The sequence below is a fragment of the Ovis aries genome, chromosome 2, assembly GCF_016772045.2.
Source record: "Ovis aries strain OAR_USU_Benz2616 breed Rambouillet chromosome 2, ARS-UI_Ramb_v3.0, whole genome shotgun sequence".
In the NCBI taxonomy this organism is placed as follows: Eukaryota; Metazoa; Chordata; class Mammalia; order Artiodactyla; family Bovidae; genus Ovis; species Ovis aries.
The window spans coordinates 229,771,644-229,787,383 of record NC_056055.1 but is presented as its reverse complement, the minus strand read 5'-3'; the positions used below and the strand labels follow the sequence as shown (position 1 = coordinate 229,787,383).

The 15,740-nt window shown below is 34.5% G+C and overlaps 1 protein-coding gene across 5 annotated transcripts in view; it reads right to left on the bottom strand.

Annotated features, from left to right (window-relative positions):
• Nucleotides 1-1,258: 1,258 nt before the first annotated feature.
• AGFG1 (ArfGAP with FG repeats 1) overlaps nt 1,259-15,740 on the bottom strand; it is an 85,463-nt gene continuing 70,981 nt past the window's right edge. For 2 of the 5 annotated variants that reach the window (XM_027965263.3, XM_027965265.3), the window contains exons 11-14: nt 12,540-12,587; nt 10,516-10,674; nt 9,570-9,661; nt 1,259-8,700 (exon numbers count right to left, since the gene is read on the bottom strand). In XM_027965263.3, coding sequence (XP_027821064.1) covers nt 8,641-8,700; nt 9,570-9,661; nt 10,516-10,674; nt 12,540-12,587 — 359 coding nt within the window. In that variant the 3' untranslated portion in view covers nt 1,259-8,640. The other 3 variants (XM_027965264.3, XM_060411351.1, XM_042244333.2) reach the window with 2 other exon arrangements.

Sequence of the window (15,740 nt, the reverse complement as noted above, 5' to 3'; positions counted from 1 at the left end):
CAGTCCTGCTGCTTAAATTCCTTCAGCCAAGTAAACCACCACCTAGTCTGTTTCATCTGGTAAAATAAAGTCATTTCTACATATAAGGTTATGAGAATAACAGGAAATGTTTACAAAATATTCAGCAATGTGGCACCAAATACAGATTAAGTGGAAGATACTACGACACTGATATACAGCATTCAGCACAATTTCCTTCACCTGAGAAATCCTCGACCATTACTTAAAAAGTCAAAATTTTCTGCATTTAAAAAGATAGCTCTGAATAAGAGAAACTGAAAATAGTGGCCATAATATGAAACTATATGGTGGTGGTGTTACCTGTACTTTCAATCTAGAAAATATGATAGTTTATGCTCAACCTAACAGCTATTCTTATGAAATGTCTAATTCCAGTTTCCAAAGCTAATTATTCTCTAAACATATATTCCAAATGGCTGATGGGAATCATGTTTTACCATTTGGAAGAGATTTCTCTTTAAAGCTGGGGAACTGGCATCTAAATTACCTGCTCATTGAATGCCGGTTAACACAGAATTTAAAACTGAAACATAGGACACTGGACTCTGGGTCAGTACCTTTCAATCCTCAAGTTCAGTTTTAATTTTTAAAATGTTAGCATATGACAAAAAAAAAAAAAAAAAAGAATTTGAATCTTTCTTTGCCTAATAAGACTAAACTTTAGTCTCCCTCTAGATGGAGGGGAGGGGTGGAGAGAGTAGTGGTAGCTGCTGATTCAGAGGAAAATAAATTTTCTTCTGGGTTTTGATGATTAATGAAAGTTAATTTAAACAACAAAAATGCACAGAATTGGGACACAAAAAATAATGGTATACTACCAGGAAATAAAATTAGATGTATGAAGAACCAAAGATAGTTTACTATGTGCCTTTTAAATTTCAATAGGTAGTAGAGAAATTAAAATCTAATTGCAAAAACCATTATCTTAAAAATCAAGCTAGAACAATATGAATTTCAAGAAAAAATGTCATCCTCTGGGGATGGGGAATCAGTACTGGAAACTCAGTAATAAATAAGTGCTTTTAAAAAACAGATGCTTTGTAATTTAAAAAGCAAAGAGAAAGTGACAAAAGTTGCTCTTAATATACAACTAATGGAACAAAGAAATTAAGGTTGGAAGTAGATGCATCATGTGCTTGGCAGGAACAAACATGCATGACAAAAGGGAAAAAAATGTTATTCTTCAGTGTTCCAGATGTCTTGTTATGTTCTGTGATCAAAGGAAAAAGGCTACTACTTTCAAATGGTACATAAATTCAGGAGTCTTTATTTTTAAAAATTTATTCCAACAAGGTTTCACAATGAACAGCAAATCAAATATATCTACCATATATTTGAAAGGAAAATTGAAATCAACCTGTTTTTGTCTAATACCTAAGACCACCTCTTGCAATTAAGACTGGTCTTCATAAATCTTGTCATATCAAAACATCTTCCAAAATATGCCCTGCTGACTAAAAGGGCCTCATTCTTTCTTTCAGATTTCTCAGTTATCTCATTCCCTATTCTTAAGCCTTAAGTGCTGATATCATTTCTCATGAACGATTCCAGAAACAAAGACTTGTCCTTGACTAATGATAAACACAAATAAAGAAATTCTCAACTCTATAATCTAGTGAGGAATGAGAACTGGAACTTTCAGTTATTACCCAAGTCTTTTCTAAGGCAAAGGGAGTTAATTTTGGAGAAGTAATAAATAAAACATGTGGTTGTGCCAAAAGATTTTGCCAAATTAAATTCTATGTTCTCATCTCAAAAATAAGGTATATTCTAAGCTAATGTAGATAAGGAAAGGCACAATACCAACAAGTAGTAATAGAAAATAGTTCCAAACCTTGAATGTTTAGAAACGTCAAGGGTCATGGAAAAATTAAAATTAAGGTGCTAAATAGATGTGAACTTGCACAATCTTCAATGAACCAACTGAAGGCCTTCACAGTTCAATTAAAAAGTATGAGATTTTTCAAACATCTTATTTTAAGACAGTCATACTGAATCTGCAGGTGAGATTCAAAATTGAATGATGTCTATTTTATTGAGTTTAGAGTCAGGCAGATTCATGACTAACCTTCATATATGCATAAGGATATTCTCATTTTAACAATGTTTTTAAGTAGAAAAACTCTATAAACAAATATTCTTCAAAAGGGGCATCCATATAATGAAATCTTGGAGCTCCAAAGAGATAATGAATTAGAGTTGGATGTAGTAATATGGAAAAATAACCAAGTTAAACAAAGAGAATCAAGTTATAAAACCATACATTTAAAACAACAGAGGACAGCAAGAGGCATATATATAGAGAGAGAAAGAAGTATATAAAATAAATGATAACATTTCTGAAAGACTATACAAAAACACAAGTAACTGTATTTCTCTGGGATGTGGGAATAGAGTCACAGGAAGGAGACACACTTTTCCACTTTATACCTCTTTATATATTGCATAATTTTTAAACATCATAAACATGTATTATATTTTGGTAACATATAAAAAACCTTTAAAGTCTTTAAAAAACCTGATTGCACCCACAGCATTCTATGAAACACTGGGTAACATTAATTCACAATCCTTTCCTGCCTTTTACTTAATGATTATTTAGTCAAAATTAGAAGGCTTCTGGGTTGTTTGCTTTCTCTGTCCCTCAAGATTAAGGAAAAAAGGTGAGAATTCAAGTTTTAAGTCTCACTGGTTAAACTATAATTTGGATAATATCTATTTAAGATTCCAGAGAACCAATTAAGAAATTAACCAATGAACATCTGAATCACCAATTAAAATATTTTATCTAGGATCACTTTTCCTGGTTACAAAAGCCTGAATCTTTAAACTCCATAGCCCTGTGAGTTTAACGACCCTAGATTTCAAAAATACAGTTAAGTATGTTGAATTTTCCTCCATTAGCATAAAATAAGCAAAATACATAGAGGCTATCGAGTTTGAAAGGAAATACATTTTTGGCAAGAGTCTTCACCAAAAAATAGCATCATAAATTCAAATCCTACAGAACTGACTCCAAAATCAGAACAGTTAAGAGCTGGCATAAGAGGATCCCTTTTATGTCTACTCAGAATTTGCCAATTCAAAGGCCTTAAAACATTTTTGAACGTTTGAGGCCCAGAAAATTTATAGTAGTAGGCTAGTGGCCACCTTGCTGAGTACGAACACCCTTCAAACTACACAAAATTCAAGTTTTTAAAACACTGTGATGGTCAAACAAAACACAACTGCAGAGAAAATTCAGAGTAAATGCCATAAATGTGCAACCTCTACATTAGAACAATAATTGGACTTTTTAAACCAGGGTTTTCACAACACTTGGGGGTCTTTCCAGATTAAATACTTCAGTGCCCAATAGACTTCTAAGTAATTACTATGTTTAGTCATTCAGTCATGTCCAATTCTTTGTGACGCCATGGACTGTGGATGGCCAGACTCCTCTATCCACGGGATTCTCTAGGCAAGAATGCTGGAATGGGTTGCCATGCCTTTCTCCAGGGATCTTCCCAACCCAGGGATCAAACCCAGGTCTCCCACGTTGCGGGCAGATTCTTCACTGTCTGAGCTACCAGGAAAGCCCTAAGTAAACCAGTGTTCAAATGCTTACTGAATTAACAACACAAAAGGCTCTTCAAATACTACATACAATCACCTAATAGCCAATAAATTTAATGAACTGGGTTGTGGAATTACCCATCTGTGCCCTGCTGGAGCTGGCCGGCAAAGTGAGACTGGTGTGTCTAACTCCAAGTTTAATTTAATTAACATCAGACTAATAGCTGAAATCAGCCATGGTGAGAGTATTAATATCACATATATCAGTCAGTACTACAGAACAGGACACTTTTTCATGAGAGAAAAGCATTCACCAGCACAGCATATGACCAGCACATCTTGGTCGTATATTCATTTGTTCATATATACCACATAAAATTTTTAATGAATGACATGTTTTAAAATATACAAGGAAAAAGTTAACTAATAAATATAAACTCAATACAATAACACATTTTAGTAACAGCACCCTTTCAAAAGTAATTTTACTACTGTTTAGGGCACACACTTAATAGTTGGAATGTTTCACAAAATAGGAGTTATTGTGATACTTCACATGTCTCTTTATTTTAAAACCTGACCCACTATTTACCCTCATGAATTTACCTGTAAAGTTTAAATAAAACCCTAGAGAATAAACTACTAATTTCAGCAAATTATGAATGGTATCCAAATTAAAAATGATTTTTATTAGGTATACAGGATATAGAAAGAGATTCTCTTAGAATTTCATGATTTTTAAAAAATCTGCTTACACATAAATGTGAGAGCATCTTAATCCAACAATAAAATACCTGCTCCCCAGAGCAAAAGCCCTGTCATTAGCCGAATGCCTTGCTTCTTTCATCCTTAGTATGAGCCCACTTTAAGGACCATATGAGATAATACATGAAAAGCATTTAGCAAGTCTCTGATACACTAAAAGAGCTTAATAAACCACACTCTGTAATACCGTCACCATTATTACTTTCAAGTCATATCTTTAAAGAAATACATCTTTATAGGGTCCCGCAGAGATTAACTTTCTGATATGAACCTGAGACTGCAAGTGGAGGCCAAAGATGAGGTGAGTCATTCTGAATGTGAGTTTGGAGCAGGAGCACAAACATACGAACAAAGAGGCCCAAGAAGCAAGGCACAGGCCGGCCTGAGGACAGCAGCACGTTTTACTGTATGCCAAGCGCAGCAGGAGAGGTGAATGACTATGTATCATAAACTACCTTTTACAAAGTCACAATGTCTTCAAAAGAATTTTAAAACATTCTGTTTAAATGAGAAACAACAAGTGTTCGCTCTAAAAATGGACAAGGTATAAAAAACCACTGGGGGGAAAACCCAGAGCAAATTTCTTTCTTAAGAAGTAAACACACTCCTTTAACTGTAGCTGATGTCTTGGAAGGTTAGAGAAATCTTATTTTCATTCCCCCAATATATATATGCACATACATACACAAAGTTAAAATTCTTTGTTTAACTATAAACACAGGAGAGATAAGAAATTATTCTTCATTTTTGAACTTTCTTTAGCAAGGTGTAATTTTAAAATAGCTATCTGACACTCTCCCAAAAGAATACCACAATTTCAAAGTGGTCAAAAGAGTAAATGATTCTAAAACAATTACTAATATACAAGAGCCAGAACTTGGAATATTCCTTTTAAAAATGAGATATTCACCAATTTCATCATTACTGAAACACATTCACATAAAAATCAAAGGAAGAAAATCCAGAAAACAACATTTAAAAAGTTTGCCATTTCAACTGAAATTTAAATTTTTCTCATCAAGCCAACAAAAACACTCAGAAGTTCAGGGAGCAGTATATTTACACTACAACTAAACATCGTTGTCAGAGAAAAATACAAATTTAAAGTGTTGTGCAGTGGTTCTCAAACCACTGTAGTCTGAGAAACCCCGAGGGTCCCCCCCAAACCCAAAGTCAAAACTATTTTCAGCATACTAAAATGCTGTCTGTTTCACTCGTGGTTTCACAAGTGCATGGTAGAGTTTTCCAGTGCCTACACACTATGTCACTTAAAAGAACTGCAATGTGAAAGTAGTATGAGAATCCCACTGATTCTATTGGGCCAGATTTTCTAAGAGATGTGCAAAATGTAAAACAATGGTCTTCTGTTTGTAGAAAACAGTTATTTGCCATCAAAAATGGTATTTATGTTAATGTGTAGTGAGTTTATTATTGTTACGTTTAAATGAATAAATGTTTTAAAACTATCTCAGTACTAATTTCTAATACAGCAAATACTGATCAATACAAGCTACATAAACAAAAGCTTTTTGGAGATCTTCAATAACTAAAAAGAGTTAATAGTCCTGAGGCCAAAATGTTTGGAAAGCAGCCAGTTAAGTTATTCTCTTCATTTTACCAATTTACAGGAACTGTACCAACCAGGATGTATGTTGGGAGCTGGGGCAACTCAAAAGTAAAGCAAGCACTGATGTGCTTCTTCAAATTTACAGAAAGAATTATTCTGCGGAAGCAAGTGACTACTTGATCTCTATCTTCACAAAAGTAAGAGTAAAGTACACTTTTAAAGTAATCAATAAAGCTTGTCACCCTAAAAGAAAATTTTCTTTCCTGAGCAAACACAAAAGGAGAGAAGATGACTCAACCAGTAAGTCAGGAAACTGCGTCTTCATGTTGCTACCACTGAGTATTTTCTCCTCTTCACTGTTCAACACAGTTCTGATAGTCCATGTAAAACCAGAAGCAAATCTGAATATGAAAGTGTGAGGATTCAAATCCACATTAAAGTTGGATCACTTCTTACACTAAGCATTTTGATTTTATAGCATTCAAAGTCAACAAGAGTTTCCACTTAATTACAAACCTCAAGGTTTACCCAGAAAAAAATAGTCTTTAAAATTATTTTAATAACAACTGTTTAATTTACTTATTTCTTAGATGGAAAGCCTGGTAGGTTAACTGGGTAGTGGCTTTCAATATAGCATAACTTGGTACAAGAGTTGATTGGGACCCAATACAATCTAAAACATAGGAATTCAAAGACATCTCTTAAGTATTCCCTCCATGAGGGGGCTGGAAGGTGACTCCAAAAATTTGGAGAAATTTCAAGTATACACCAACACACACCCAGACCTTTGCAGCATTCATTTAATTCTAAGAGAAGAGGCATACTGCTCAGAAAGGGGGCAGAGACTTCCCAGTCTGATCAAAGTAGTTCAGACAACTATACATTCAGCTAGATATGCACTGGACAGCAATGCTTCAAGAAGTTTAAAACTCAACACAGATTTTAATATACTATGAAAACAACTCCTGTAGTCACCATTTGAAAAGGTATTCAGCACGAATAATGTTTGAGGAAACTGATGTTCACCTCTTTTAATACCAAAGCTTTAAAAACAATTTTAAGTATTGTAAGAAAACTTTTCAAACATGTATTACATATTTACATATGTAATTTCACCTTTTCTTGATGACACAGAGTCACAGTAATAGGCAATTTTCAGAAGATGGTGTATATAGTGATGCCCTCTCAACTGGGCTGGCTGTCCCTACACTAACTAGTCTTCGACAGTGTATGCTTGTCATACATTATATCTCCTTCATTTCAAGCCATAACTTCTGAACTGTTAATATGCCACGGTCTGGGAAATCTAATAATCAGAATTTCACATAAAAACATGAACTCTAACATATGGACTTTGTGACTTCTGTGGGGTGCTCAAAGGCATTAAAAAAAAAACAACTATTACAAATTTTTCAGTTGTGTTGTTTTGATGAGATTGCCAGATTATCACTGGATGAATCAGGCATTATATAAATATTTAATTAAGTTCACTTGAATATTAACATAAAGATATAACTAAACATTAGTATCATTGCCTTTTTAAACAAAGTATTCTATAACTTTAAGGTAACACTGGGTTCCAGTTTCTTTCCCCTAGAAATGAACATAAACAAATGTCCTATTAATATCAGTTTGTTCAAAGAAAAAAAACTGAGGTGCAATCATGTCACAGTTAATGCATGTCTGCTTCCAATACATTCAAAAGACAATATTAAAAAAAAAAATCAATAGTTAAAATAAGCCTTTTGCAGTCTGAGAATTCAAGATACTTAAAAAAATTTGTAAATACACATACATGCAAATTCTTCATATATACAAATTTTCACAAAATTAAGAAGTTGCAAAGAAATTAGAAGGATTACAGTGAATCTAACAAGCTACATTAAATGCTTTACCACTGACATATTCCTAAACATAGCAGTCATAGTAGTTTTAATAAATTTTCTACATGGCCTTTTTATAAAATTTGCTTTTAGACATAAAAGTTAGTCACTAGAAGTCTTCTGAAACTCTAATTTAAGAATTCAAGATGTTCTCAATTCACTACTGATATTTAAGGCCACTTTGGTAAAGGCATTGCAGCAAGAACACAAAACAATAGCATATTTTCTAGTATTTATTTTTTTCACCTGCAAACTGTTGCAAAACATGATCAGCTTTATTATGCAGACAGGTATCCCTCTACATTTTTAAAGAATTTAGGCATGTATAAACAGAAGAGCTCTTCAGAAAGGAAAAATTCAAGAATGACTAAAACCTTCCAATTTTGACTTTAACTTTCCAGTAGCAATGGTTAAAGTAATTTTAGGTCATTCATTTCCAGATATAAGACAGCACCTTAAAAGTGGCTGATCTATTTCCCCAGTAACATTTCTCACATAACAATGTGTTAAAGTTACAAATACTGATATGCACAAATAGCTAATTTCTAAGAAAAATATGTACAGTACTGCAGCATAATGAATGTGGCATCTGCAATAACTTAATATTAGCCAATTTTTAATATACATGATACCGCTACTTTTTTTTTTTTGCCAATTCACAGGTTAAAAGTTGTTACTGGAGCCCTCTGTTTCGCACATATTACCTGGTGTTTAATACACAATGCAGGCTTTTTAAAGACTTCTCTTGTGTTTAAAGCTAAGATCAGTGAAACAAGACAACAGTGCAAGAGGCGGAGAGATGTAATGTGACCATGTAAAAGTTCGTTCCAGTAAAGTGTCTATATAAGGCTATAAGAAAGGATTGGTTGATGAGCTTCCTGTTGGAAATTGTCCTGTTGGTGCACCAGTCTAAAGGAAAACATAAGACAAAATAAACAGACAGACAAGAGTGTGTGGGAAAATAAGAAAATAATATTTTTTAATTAATAGTATTTAGATTAAGTATTATTAAGTGAAGTCACTCAGTCATGTCTGACTCTTTGCAACCCCATGGACTGTAACCTACCAGGCTCCTCCATCCATGGGATTTTCCAGGCAAGAGTAGTGGAGTGGGTCGCCACTGCCTTCTCCAATTTAGATTAGAGTTTTATAATTACTGGCAACCATATTTATTCATTCCTATTATTAAGGCAGGAGAAGGAGGCAACAAATGATGGGATGGTTGGATGGCATCACCGACTCAATGGACAGGAGTTTGAGCAAACTCTGAGAGACCATGAAGGTCAGGAAGCCTGACACGCTGCAGTCAGTGGGGTCACAAAGTTAGAACATGACTTACTGACTGAACAACAATTACTATTATTAGCAACATACTATAACACAACTATAGGTTTCCAGGCACTGTGTTGTATCTTTTATATCCATTACTTCACATAATTCTGTTAACAGATTCCAAGAAGGGATTAGTCCTAAAACATACATTTACAACTCAAACCAAATGACTCCAGGATTCCCTTTGCACATTGATCACTGAATCGGCAGCCTCTCATAAAGCAGAATTTTGATAAGAAAGCATACCAGTTTCATGTCTACAATAGTTTACTGTCAGTGTTTTGCTTTCGAGCTGATTAATGTGTTTTCTTAAATCAACAAACGATTGTGCACAATGGCTGCCTCAATTTGTACAATCTTGCATCTGGGAAGAATCACATCCTGCTTTTCCCACTCTGAAAACAATGCAATGACTTACAAAGTGCTTAAAACTGCATCTCACTTACCATAAAAGGATTACTAGACACTCCAGCAGCTGCAACTTGACCAAAAGGGGTTACCACTGGCTTTGTTTGTCCAAATGCTGCAAAACCTGCACCTTGTTTAAAAAAAAAAAAAAAAAATTATAACCTATACCTTTGAGCAACAATCAAGGAGTTTCAGAAAAATCCCCACCAGAGCAACAATAATTTAAAAAATCAATGTTAACTTGTTGAGTCTCATGTTCTTCAAAGTAAGTTAAAAATTTCAGTGGCACGTCTTAAAGAGTTTACGTCGACTCCCCAGAAATGGTTAATTCCAGTCTGTCCCAGCTATGTAAGTTGCTGACAAAGAATTTAATCAAAAGATGAGTTTGTTGACTATTTAAGAGGGGATGTGATCCAGGGATCTCAAACTTCAGCAAATGAACGGCCAAAAAACAAGCAAAATCCACCCAAAACAAAAAAGACTACAACAAAAACAGAAACAAAACTGAAAACTTTCTCTAGTGAATCTTCCTGAAAACAAGTAACAAACTCGAACGACAATACAGTTACCTTTAGTCTATGCCATCACCACCACCAACAAACAACAAAATATATACAATAAATGGAACAAAATCAACAGTTCTCAAATGCAAAGCAAACACTCCAAGTCTATAAAGTTTCCTTTTAGAATCAAGAAGCATATTATAACACAGAACATACAAGAAAGATACTGGAGATCCTGAGAAAGAAGAGGTGCTCTTTAGTCTCAGATTACTCCCAAACCTGTAATCTGATCATAAAAACTTACTAAATCACTCTATTTTCTGTGGCCTAACTCAACAAAGGCTTCTACATCTATGTAATAAACACTCACTAGATAACACTAGAGCATTCTTTAGATAAATCTTTTTGTCCAAACATTCAAATTATGATAAATAAAGGATACATACGATGAACTTGGCACCAGCCAAATGTTAGCTCTTACCATTGGGCTGTTGAGAAAAAGCTGTCTGTTGAGGAAAAGCTGCTTGCGCTGGGAAGGCTGGCTGCTGGAAGCTGCCACTAAAGCTGGTGGGAAGACTATAGGGAGCGGGAGTCCCGAAGCCCGCAGGCATGCTCATGGATGCAGTGCCAAAGGTCGCCGCTGGCGGGAGAAGGAAAGGCTGATCACTTAACGAACAAAAAAGGAGGTTGTCTATACTCATACTCAGCAATGTAAAATGGACATCATTTACCTTAAAAACAGAAAGATGTATTTTAAATCCCCAAACCCCAACAAACTTAATAGCAAGTTTTAGTACCATATAGTTTAATGTAAGCTATAAAGCTAGCATTTGAAATAAGTAAACCTCTCAAAGTAATTATATAAATTTGAGTCTAAATAGCAGTCTACTTTTAAAGTCCATCATCATGCAATTCACATGTATACTAGTATATACATTTTAAGTTTTGCTTTGTTATACAGGGCAAAATAGTGAAACATTTATATCTAGTGAACTGTCTGCTATAATGTAGTACATGTATTCCTGGAAAAACCTCTGCAAAATAGTTCACTTAAAAATAAAACTTAAAAGAGAAATAGGGTCTGCGGCAGGCCACTCAAAACCTATGCAGCTTTGTAACCATAGTCAAAAAATGGATGGGGGATAATCCTAATAAAAACATTAACACAATTAAACTATATGGACTCCCATTCCTTTTCTGAAAAGTATAAATAAACAAAGACTTCTTTGCATAAGAGGTATAAGGAAGATAATATTAGGACCAAAGAGTTATAGAAACTGGGGCAAAGTACACAAAAACTGAACAGAAAGTGAAATAGGCATTCTTAAAAGAGGCAAAGAATGTAGGGATTAATGACACTGTACCCAATAACTACCATGGCCTGCCATATCTAGTCACTATAACTTCATGGAATGAAGCATTCATTCACAGGTTGGGGAAATCTGTGTGTGAACTACAGCTATATATATATATACATATATACACATACACACACACACACACACACACACACACACATGGTATGTTGCCATCACCCCCCACTTACAATGAGTTATGAATTCACATTATTATATTACTCATATAAAAACACACATAGTAACAGAACAATATAGTACTTTTTGCTAATGATTCAAAATAGAACCTTTCAACTATATGTTCTAGGAAAGAAGAGCCAACAATGTTGCTTTTAATACAGAACACTAGCAATTACATAGTGAAGCATTTTCAGCATTATGTTATCAAACAACATAATTCATTGCATTTTCTGATTTTAAGAAAAAAAAATTACCAACTTGAATGCTGACTTAAGGCACTGAAATTAACACTACACGTGCTCTATAGAATTATCTTTAATTAAAAAATTAAAAATCTGTTATGGATGTTGCTAAAGTAATTCTCATAATCCTAATATTTGTAACAGTGCAATTCTCCTCAGTGAACCTAATTAGATCATAAAATTTTAAATATTACTTTTTATTATTCATAAGAAAAAGGAAATTAAGCCACTGGGAAGCAAGTGAATTAAAGAATAATAAGCACACTGCAAGGGAAACAGAAGGGTTTCAGAACAGACAACAATACACTGACACAACTTTGACAGCTCACTTTTTAAGAAAGCAGTATAAAGCAAAAGTTGGCTACAGTTAAGCAAAGCCAAACTCCATGGAATAATGTGGTAAAATGGTTTGGTACATAGAAAAGGTGTGTCACTCAAAGTATTATGAATTCAAACTTAAGGAAAATAATCAAAAAAGCTATTAACATTCTAATGTGACCATGGAGGTAAGCAATATGCTTTTCAATATTAAAACAAATTACCACAGGAGATTTTCATGTAACTTTAACATATAAGTTATTCCCAATGCCACACATCCATGCCCACTCCATTTTAAAACATGGAAAAAACTTAACTTCACATGCAGGGATCCAGAACACTAGCAGAAGCTTCCACAAGCAGGTAGACAAATTGCCACACAAACCTAGATATTAGCTGTGGCCACCTACCAAAATGAGCGTGAGGAAACACTTGAGAATGCATTGCTCCAGAAAGGCCTTATGGAAAGCCATAAAGAGACCAATGTCAATTAACTATTGTCAAAATAAAAGTAAATTTGTTTCATTTAAAAATTCTAAAATTAGAATACACTTACAAAGGAGATAGCATAAGAATACATAATAAAAATGCACCCACAGTCTTTACTTCAACTATAATTCATGATACTAGTATTTACAGTATTTGAAACAAAGAGATTAGAATAATACCAGAAAAACAAATATCAAAGAAACATTTAGAAAATACAGCTTTTAAGTAAACACTAACACTTTTTTTTTTCACATGAAGATGCAACAATATACATAAAATGATTTTCTAGGCCTCAGTAGTTACACCCTAAAATGCTATTCATAGAATCATCTAAAATGATCTAGTATCTACATTTTAGCATTTAAAAAGTCAAATCTCAGAAAAAGCACCTGAATAATGTTTGTTTTATTTTCAACTCCATATATTAACTAGAAACTAGTAAAGATAACTCAAGGGAACAAATTATTCAGGGAAAATTAGTCAGTGGACTCCATTAGAAAGGTGAGCAGCACTTTCAGTTTAAAATATGATGGCTAAAAAGAGAGAGAAAAGAGAAATTCATCCCGTGCAGATCTTAACCTGCATGACTGAGGTCAGACAGGTTACATGTAAAGAAAAGTACTCAACAGAGATCAAATTTAGGTTAAGTACTAGAACCACTGTTTGAACTATCCGGAGTAGGACTGTTTCTAAAAATACATGTCCATACATTTTAAATAAGCATACTTAACTAACTAAATTTGGGGGAAAACAACTGAGATGTGAAAGTGGTTCTGAGTCTTGGTTCTGTTGTTTTCTAATTACAGGACACCACAACTTCTTTAAGCCTCAGTTTCCTCCTTTGAAAACAACGGATGGAGAGGCAGATACAGCAATACCTAATTTACAAAGCTGCTATGATTAAAAGTACTACAGGGTAAATATTCAATGAATCTGTTCTTTTTTCTTGCTAACTTAAAAGATACTGTTTATAGCTTCTTATAAATTCAACAAAAGGTTGACTGAGATAGAAGGGTTCTGTGATAAACAAGCTTGGTCACTTTATGTTTGGCTCCTTTCTTAGAGCATGTTACAAGCGCTGAGAAATCGTGCATTAATAATACTGGTTCAATTTTGTGTTATTAACTCAGCACTTCCCATATGCTTTTGGGCACAGAACCCCTTCCCACGAAGCACTGTGTTAACATCACCTCAGGAGACATGTTCTACATAATACGCTTTGGTAAAACCTGACTTTTAGTCAACAATGATTGTTAACTAGTATTAACTACAATACTCAATCTGTAACATTGATGCCTAGTCCTGGGCTGCTATCAAAATATTTTAGACTTGTTTTTAACAAGCTTTTTGAGATATAATTCATATATCATACAATTTGTCAACGTAAAGGGTAAAATTCAGTGTTTTGTTTTTAAAAAACACATTCACCAGGTGTACAATCATCATTACAATTTAATTTTAGAACATTTTCACATCCCCCTCACTAAAAGAAATTCCCCACCTATCAGCTCTCCATTTTGCCCCATCTCTTTTCTGTCTCTATAGGTTTGTCCATTCTGGACAGGTTATAAATAGAATCACACATTATATGACATTTTGTGACTAGTATCCTTTATTTTCCCTGCTGTTTTCTAGATTCATCCATGCTGTACCATGTATCAGTACATATCATTACTTTTCACTTTTTATTATCAAAAAAAACTCCACTGTACAGCTATACACATTTGCTTTATCCATTCATCAGTGGATGGTCACCTGGGATGTTTCCGTGTTCAGTTGTGTCCAACTCTTTTGAGACCCCCATGAACTGGAGCCTGCTAGGCTTCTCTGTCCATGGGATTTCCCAGACAAGAATACTGGAGTGGGTTGCCATTTCCAACTCCAGGGGATCTTCCTGACCCAGGGATCAAATCCTCGTCTCCTGCACTGCAGGCGGATTACCACTGAGCCACCTCAGCTGAGCCAAGACTGTTTCCACCTTTGACTACCAGGAATAATGCTGCTGTAAATACTTGTATACAAGTTCTTGTGTAGACATATATTTCATTTACTTTCCTATAAGTGAAATGAGTGGAACCAGTGGAAATAGTGCTGATTTAGAACCACTCTGGGACTAATGCTGCTGCTGCTGCTAAGTCGCTTCAATCGTGTCCAGCTCTGTGCGACCCCATAGACGGCAGCCCACCAGGTTCCCATGTCCCTGGGATTCTCCAGGCAAGAACACTGGAGTGGGTTGCCATTTCCTTCTCCAGTGCATGAAAGTGAAACTGAAGTCGCTCAGTCGTGTCTGACTCTTGGCGACCCCATGGACTGCAGCCCACCAGGCTCCTCTGTCTGTGGGGTTTTCCAGGCCAAGAGTACTAGAGTGGGGTGCCACTGACTAATACTAGTCATTGGTTAATCAGGTAAATCCATCTAATTGGGCTCCATCTAAGTAATAAAATGATGATGCTTGGCTAGATATCACCATGATTCTTTTGGTTCTACATTTATATAAGTTTATTTCTTGGCTGGGGGAGGTTGGGGGTGTGGGGGGGTGGCGCGGGGAGACACGGGACACTTAAAATCATTCATTCATTCATTCAATGAATATCAGAAAATAAAGGGTACTCATTCAGGGGCAAAGGACAGATTTAAGAGTTTTAAGAGAATATCCTAATAACTGAAAACCATAAAATTATATTAACTTCATTAATTAAAGGGTTCAAGGGCTCTAGAAAAATAGAATACTAAATATTATAGAATCTTAAAAAAAAAAAGTCTTAGGCCACACTGGCCAGTCATTTTGAAGGTTTCTATTTAATGTGGTAAAACAAGGCCCCAAAGCTATTAAATGCAGGAAAAAAAAATTATTATTAAAATGTGTATTTTAAGAATGAAATGTATCAGCAAAACTTTATAAATAGTTTGCATAGAACTATTATTTAATACCTCTTTCAAAAGCTACCTCAAATGGATTTAACAATACTAACATGAACTAATATTAAGTTTGATGATATAAAACACGGTTGTTTATATTTCAGCTTCAACAGAAACATATTACTAAGGTAACATTTACTTTGACTCAGTCAATTCAATAAGATGATCAATGTGATAAATCAAAATGGTTTACAACAGAAAAG